Genomic DNA, 6,984 nt, shown 5'->3' on the forward strand with positions numbered 1-6,984 from the left:
TATCCGGGACTGGTCGTTTTACCCACTCGGCCATTCCTCCTTCTCAAAAAATAATATATTGTCAATAAAACACAAATTCATGAATATAAATATCATTTTTAGTCAGATATTTAATAGTGAAAGTACAGTTTTTCAAACTATTTTACAGTTAGTTCTTATTTTTATCGTATTGCACTTGTTTTTTTATTATTTCTTTACTTATAACATATCTAATATAGATTGAGCCAACTGAACTTTTTATTTTATTTTAATGATACGTAATTTCAAAATTATAAATAATGTTTTGTTATTCGTGGTTAATGTTTAAATTAAATAGTCAATAAATAAAGCGACAAGAACCAAAGAACATAAGTAAAATACTTTTCAAAAAGAAATTTTTGATCATACAGTATTTATAAAGAAGACGTTTATTATTTGTGTTGTTTTATAATTATTCTTGCATTTTTAAAAAGAGATATTAAATAAAACTAATAAACATCATCCATAAGAACACTTTATTTAATTATTCTCTCCTGTAAAATGTACAAATCACTCATACGCGTTAGATTCTCGTCACTTCAAGGTAACAATACCGTTGAGACGGGTTATTCACTACATTTGTTTTAATCTTCTATACAAAAATAACTGAGTAAAATAATTACCCTAAAAAATTGCGTTTTGTTGAAATATACTTTTTACATTCAAATAAATACCTAATTTGTATAAAAGTCATTATTAAAGCCTTATCCTTTTTGGTAATAAATCAATTTATAAGATGCGTATGGTTAGACTAGAAAAATGAAGGTTAAGACATTGGAGAAGATCGTTTGAGTGTAAGTATGTAGGTTTAGTACAGAAAACAATACTTCAGAGTTAAGGTTAAGCTATAGTAGTTTTAGAAATTGAAGTAGAAAACCTGCGGTGTTTTAAAAAAAGAGTAGAGTATGTAGAGTTGAACGTTTTAAGTATTTGCTAATTGGGAATACTCAAGAGAATGATGTAATTTAATCGAAGATATTACGAGTAAACTAAAATAAATCGTGTGGTCTGATGTTATAGAAGAAGGTAACAGGTGTGTTGTATAACAAAGAAAAACTGACACTTAGGGTGCAAGAATAGGTGTAAAAAACTATAGTGAGGTCAAAAATTATGTTTTGGATAAATGAAAAACGATAAGAAAATGTATAGATGGATATAAGTACTGTAAAAGTGATAAATGAGACAATCTGTATTTGAATGTTTTGTAAAAAAAAAGCATCTTACTCTGTTTTAACAATTTACATTATAGACATTTTATGGGCCATCCTGATTAAAATGTTTAAATAATTACAGATTTATAATACGAATATTAAACTATATGAAAATGAATTATAATTATTATTACAAATTTGTTTTTCGGTTGATAGGATAGAGAGTTTGTGGAACTAGAAGTGCCATATAATGTTCAGTCAAAAAGGCCGTGTTCGCCATCTCCCCTACTGAGCCCAAGCCATTCGGCACTAAGCAGGGTGAACTTCCTAAGCTCGTGCTGTACAAGATGCTGTAATCCACGGTATCAGGTTTGTTAGTTTCTATATTCCATACATGCGACACGTTGAGTGGAGCTATTCAACGTGGGTATAATAAGTAGAGTATATAATATGTATATTTTTCATAATGGTTGTTAGTCAATTTAGATACTTAATGTAGTTAAAACTATTATCTTATTGTAGCTCGCTAAATTAACTACTAATTCTGTAGCTGAGAATCAACTCAATCAGTTCTTAGTCATTTTATTCTAGTTTTTAATTTGAATTACACAGTTTATTATAGAGGGGGGTATAAATTACGATGGAAATAAAACGTAACGCATATGTACATTTCAAGTAATCTAATACTACCCGAATAATATTTTATCGACTAATCTTAGTAGGCTACATTAATTCGAAAATAAAATGTTTGCTTGAATATGTATGTACTGTACTGACAGCATAACCTTGAGAGCACACAGCTTTATGGTTTACAAAAATGTTTTAAGAGTTCACCTTGGTTATTGATTTCAGTTTGGCTTCTTCCATTTTTTTCACCATATGGAATTTTGTCGAATTATTCGTTTTTATGCTATAACATATCGTGTCCAATATCTTAGTGTACGTAACATTCGATTACAGGATGTTGTATAAGGCTGTAGCAGCCACTAAAAGAGTTTTATAATTACTTTCTTATGGATATATTTATTAGAGACCACTGTATTATGATCTACATTTACATAATTTGTATGCAATATTGTTACGCTTTATTTCTTTAACCACAGCTTGGTCTGTATACAAGCTATAACGACTTTAACAGCTGAAGATTGCTTCTGGTCTCTTGTTCGCCATAGTTCAAGGCTTTATTGTAATCGATGTCATTAATCTAGTTATTGTCTAGGCACTAATTAGTAAACCTAGTAAACCTTATAATATATAGTTTAGAATCTATGCATGTAAGTACCCGGCTGTATAAAATATGGCCTCAACGATAGCGTGTATACCGTATTGTGTATTATTAATGGAAACCTAACACTAATGGCACGACTCTGGCCCAGAAACATTGACCGTGGTTTTTGTAAATACACATCTACGGTGTACGACCAAAAGAGACCTCTCGGCCGGTCTGATTACGGACACGATTCCTCTCCTCTACCGCCCCCAACACACTGACACACACACTCGCCGCTCAAAAGTAGTTTTGTTCTACTAGTCTTTATATACTGTATATATATTAATACTTTTAACACAAACGATATTATATTATATTATTGTATTGTCATCATTGTTATCGTTTAATTAGCACTTAACCACGCGGTCCGGTATTAAAAAGCTTGTGCCGTACGCTGAAACATGTTGTACTGACACAGCTATAATAAAATCAGTGACGCAACTAGGGGGGGGGCTTAGCCCCTTCTGACTAAAATTTAGTTTGAAAACGTGTGATGGTATGTATGTAGGGTTGACCCCCACGGCTTATTGGTAGTCCACAGTTTTGGTGAGGACTGTTGACTCCCCCCTCCCCCAGAATTTTAACCCTAGTTGCGACTGTATAATTAAAATTTTGTATTTTTTTTTTTTTTTTGATTGGGAAAACTAAAAATATTTGCAATAATCCTAGTTGGACGTTTTTCAGATGCACGACCGAGAGGGCTCGCCGGATTCAGCGGCCGAACCGGTCGCGAGGGAGACGCTGGTGGAAGTGCACGTGAACAGTGCTCAGGCCATGTCAGTCGGCATGTCGAGTAACTCTCTGGAGTACAACAGCTGTGACATGGCGTTATCGAACAAGGACACTCCCGTGGCGAGTACCAGCGGATCCGGCGGCGGCGGCGGCTTCGGCGGCTGTGCGAGCAGCGATGCGGACAACATCGACGTCGGCGGCGGAATCGGTTCCGTCCCCATGGTGAACATGGCTCCAGCGACCCGCCAACCCAACATCGGCAATTCGTCCGTGGTAGTCAACATACCCGAGTCCTATCCCAACTCGGACGCCGAGTATGGCACGGCTTCCTACCCGCCGTCCCCGTCCATTACGGCTGCCGATGCCGACAGATCGGATGTGCGCATCACGTTCCTCTAGTGCGTCTAAACGTTTTTTATTTATTTATTTGTTTGTCTTATATTTATTAATTGTTTCAATAGACTTAAGTGTAGCGCGTTGTGAATACCATTTTAAATATATATATTATTCAATTACTATATACAACCCCCCTTGCCTCCCCGACCGCTACAGTCGCCGGGTAACATCTAATACCCGTATAATCTGCACGTCGAGAGCGCGTTCAACCATTTTGCCGCTATACCCGACCTGTAATAACATTACTGAACCGGCCTGCCCGCACAAATAACAATAACAAACAAACATAGTAATAATAATCAAATTATAATATTGTACGTGTGTTGAGTAAGGAAACGGGCGATAAAACTCCTTCTTGGAAAACTAATCCTAGGCGGTAGGGAGCAGAGGATCTGCACTGTACGAGAAAAGCGATTCGGCTACGGCACATTATTATTAGTTCTTACTATTACAATTACAATGTTGAAGCAATGACCGGATTACTAACCAAAAAAACCCATTAAAAAACAAACCTATACTACATTAATCATTATAAATTAAGATGTGTATATATTACGATATTACGATGATATATACATATATATATCATCGTGTCAAAAAAAAATTGTTTAAATTTTTCAAAAAATACATAGCTTAAATATTATTTGTAAAACATTTCATTATTTCAATTATACGAATTAACTATAAAATTAATATCGTGAATATTCAACTAAGAAAATGTTAGTATACTTAACATCTGCCTATGAAAATACATTCGCATAGGCAATTTTATTTTAAAAAAAAATGTTTGAAGTTTATTGTTATTGTAATTATCGTATGTAAACTATGTGCACATTAAAACTCATATCATTTTAAGCCATTAAACGTGTGAAGTATTTTTTATAGATAAATGTTATGTTTTTTTTGGAAAATGCATATTATAATAATAAAAACAATTACTTACTTATATTACGTTGATTCTTTTAGTCGTATTGTGTCGGTTGAAAAAATTTCATCTCTTTGATTTTTTAATTAATTAAAAATTGGTCGATTTTTCAGTATTTTAGCGAATTTATAACAAGTATTTATCTTAACTTATACAAAGTAAAATTTTTGGTTAAAAAAATTGTATTTACTATTTTTAAGAGTAATTTCATTCGATTGGTCAATGGAAAACCGGGCATGGTGCCACATAAACCATGTCGCTTCTCTAATTTAACGCCCTCGGCGTGCATACCTAATACAATATGTATGTATATAATTACACTATTATTATGTACATAAGTTATTTTATAGTGTAACACCTGTTATCGTCAACACTCTGGCATCAGTTATTGTCTTAACGTTATTATTATTATTTATTATAACTAAGTATTAATAACAGTAGTAATAATAACTATTATATACTATTGGCTGTCCAATTATTTTTTTGTAATTATATTACATTTTTTTTGTTGTTGTTGTTATTATTATTATTATTATTAGGTCCGTATAATTGTAATAAGATCTTATAATATGCCAAATAATATTTGATAGTTACCCGCTACATAGCTATTATATAATGAGTAATTTGCAGACGGATGAAAAAAACAATACTTGTTATGTGTTAATGTGTGTTCCGCTATTATGTATGTTCTTCGAAACAAATACAAACTATAGTAAATAATAATATTCCCCGTGAAACAACTGTAACAAAATACTTTCCTTGTTTAACCTTACCGAAAATGATAACTACAACAATTTTCTGTCCATCAGAGACTACATAATTTTCAACACTTTCAGACATATTACACTTGAAGTAGTACACATACTTGTGGGTTTTCCGCAGTAAAAATATAATGCTATATATTATAACTAAATGAATAGAGGCAAATTTTTCACTTTTTATTCTTTTATCTATACAGGACACATTTTTCAAAAATCTCAACAACGTTCAACTACTTGCTGAAAACCTACACCTGCTATCGATATTATTTTTAAAATAACTATAAACCTTACCTTCACTATAAATTGTATATTACCATGTCTTGTAGTACCGCATAATATACAAAGTTGACAAAATCGGGTTTTTGGTTTGATTGTAATTATTAACTGCCACGTTTATGTGCTGTCGTTAATTTGCATTAAATTAATCCTAGTTATGTTATTGTGCATTAGCATTTGGGAAATATTTTATCCCAGAGTTATATTTAATGTAATTAGATGAATTTAATTCAATAGTTAGTTCCCATTAAGCGAATGCTCATTAACGACTGTATATAAACGTCGTAATTGTATCAACTAAAGTAATAGTAATAAACAATTTCATATTAGATATTTAATTCTTCTATACGAATAATGACACCAATATAATAATAATAACAACAACAAAAACACTGAAGAAGTGTTACAATGAACAAATTCTAAATTGTTTTTTTTTTTTACCTAATTAAGATAAAGAATCATAATGTACTTGGCCATATCTTCTTATTGTTGTTCAATTTTGCTGTCGGAGCTATTTTAAGTATTTTAGTGCTCGACTGCTGGAACAATATTTTTAATACTATGTATAATTATTGATTAAAATATATTTAGCTATACGAATTTTGAACTAAAAAAACATTCAAATAATTAATAGTAATAACAAATATAACATAATATTGTGTATTATAAAAAAAAAAATATCATTATCCACGTGTATTGTATTTAAACTTAGTTTTTTTTTTATTACTCGCGCTAACTCAATAGTAGATTTTAAAATATTTAAGCACATAAATATACACAATATATATTTATTATATTTATATATTGATAAGCGTAACGATCGCGAATACTATTTTATAATTTTTACATACGTACTTCCTTCCTTTCTCTTTTATTTAACCGAAGACCGTTAGCGTTCGGTTGTGGTCGACAAATTTATAATAATTTTGATAATAATGTATAATATCATCACCGATAGGTATCGTTTTTCCAATGAAGAACTTTTAAAATACATCTTATTATAGTTAAATTTGTTGTTATTTTAGATTCGTATATATATTTATTAGAATGATAGTACATAATATTTCATTGCCATTACATAATTTACAAAAGTGTGTTATATAAAGTGGACTTCGAATAATTGTATTTAATATATTTAATAATAATGTTAAACAAAAGTACTGTTGAATAAAACTCTTTAATTATTTTTTTTTTTTTTTGAAAATTCGCTACCTATTGTTGTATTTATTAATTATGTAAAACTTTTAAGACTAAATGATAGTATTTAATGCACAATGTATTTAACACATTGTGTGTCTTTTTTACTGCAAATTAGTACTTTCTTGTACTGTAGATTTTATTTAACTCCGCGGAATATTTCTGTCCGCAAACGCGTTATTATTATAACACAACTATTGTTATTATTATTGTATATTCCAATTGTACTTCTAAAGTTATTCTGGCTAACGTTCAACG

The 6,984-nt window shown here is 30.9% G+C and overlaps 1 protein-coding gene across 3 annotated transcripts in view; it reads left to right on the forward strand.

Moving 5' to 3' along the window:
• The window catches only part of LOC126844643 (potassium voltage-gated channel protein Shal), a 51,319-nt gene extending 44,597 nt beyond the window's left edge, over positions 1-6,722 (forward strand). The window contains exons 4-5 of one of the 3 annotated variants that reach the window (XM_050582973.1): positions 1,386-1,538; positions 3,124-4,327. In XM_050582973.1, the coding sequence (XP_050438930.1) occupies positions 1,386-1,538; positions 3,124-3,570 (600 nt within the window). In that variant the 3' untranslated portion in view covers positions 3,571-4,327. Of the gene's footprint in view, positions 1-1,385; positions 1,539-3,123 lie in introns of all 3 variants that reach the window. The other 2 variants (XM_050582975.1, XM_050582974.1) reach the window with 2 other exon arrangements.
• The last annotated feature ends 262 nt before the right edge of the window (positions 6,723-6,984 follow it).

Source organism: Adelges cooleyi, unplaced genomic scaffold (genome assembly GCF_023614345.1).
Source record: "Adelges cooleyi isolate 19-005CV unplaced genomic scaffold, UGA_ACOO_1.1 ACOO_flye_CR_arks_rails_tigmint_CR_PRNA_651, whole genome shotgun sequence".
NCBI lineage: Eukaryota > Metazoa > Arthropoda > Insecta > Hemiptera > Adelgidae > Adelges > Adelges cooleyi.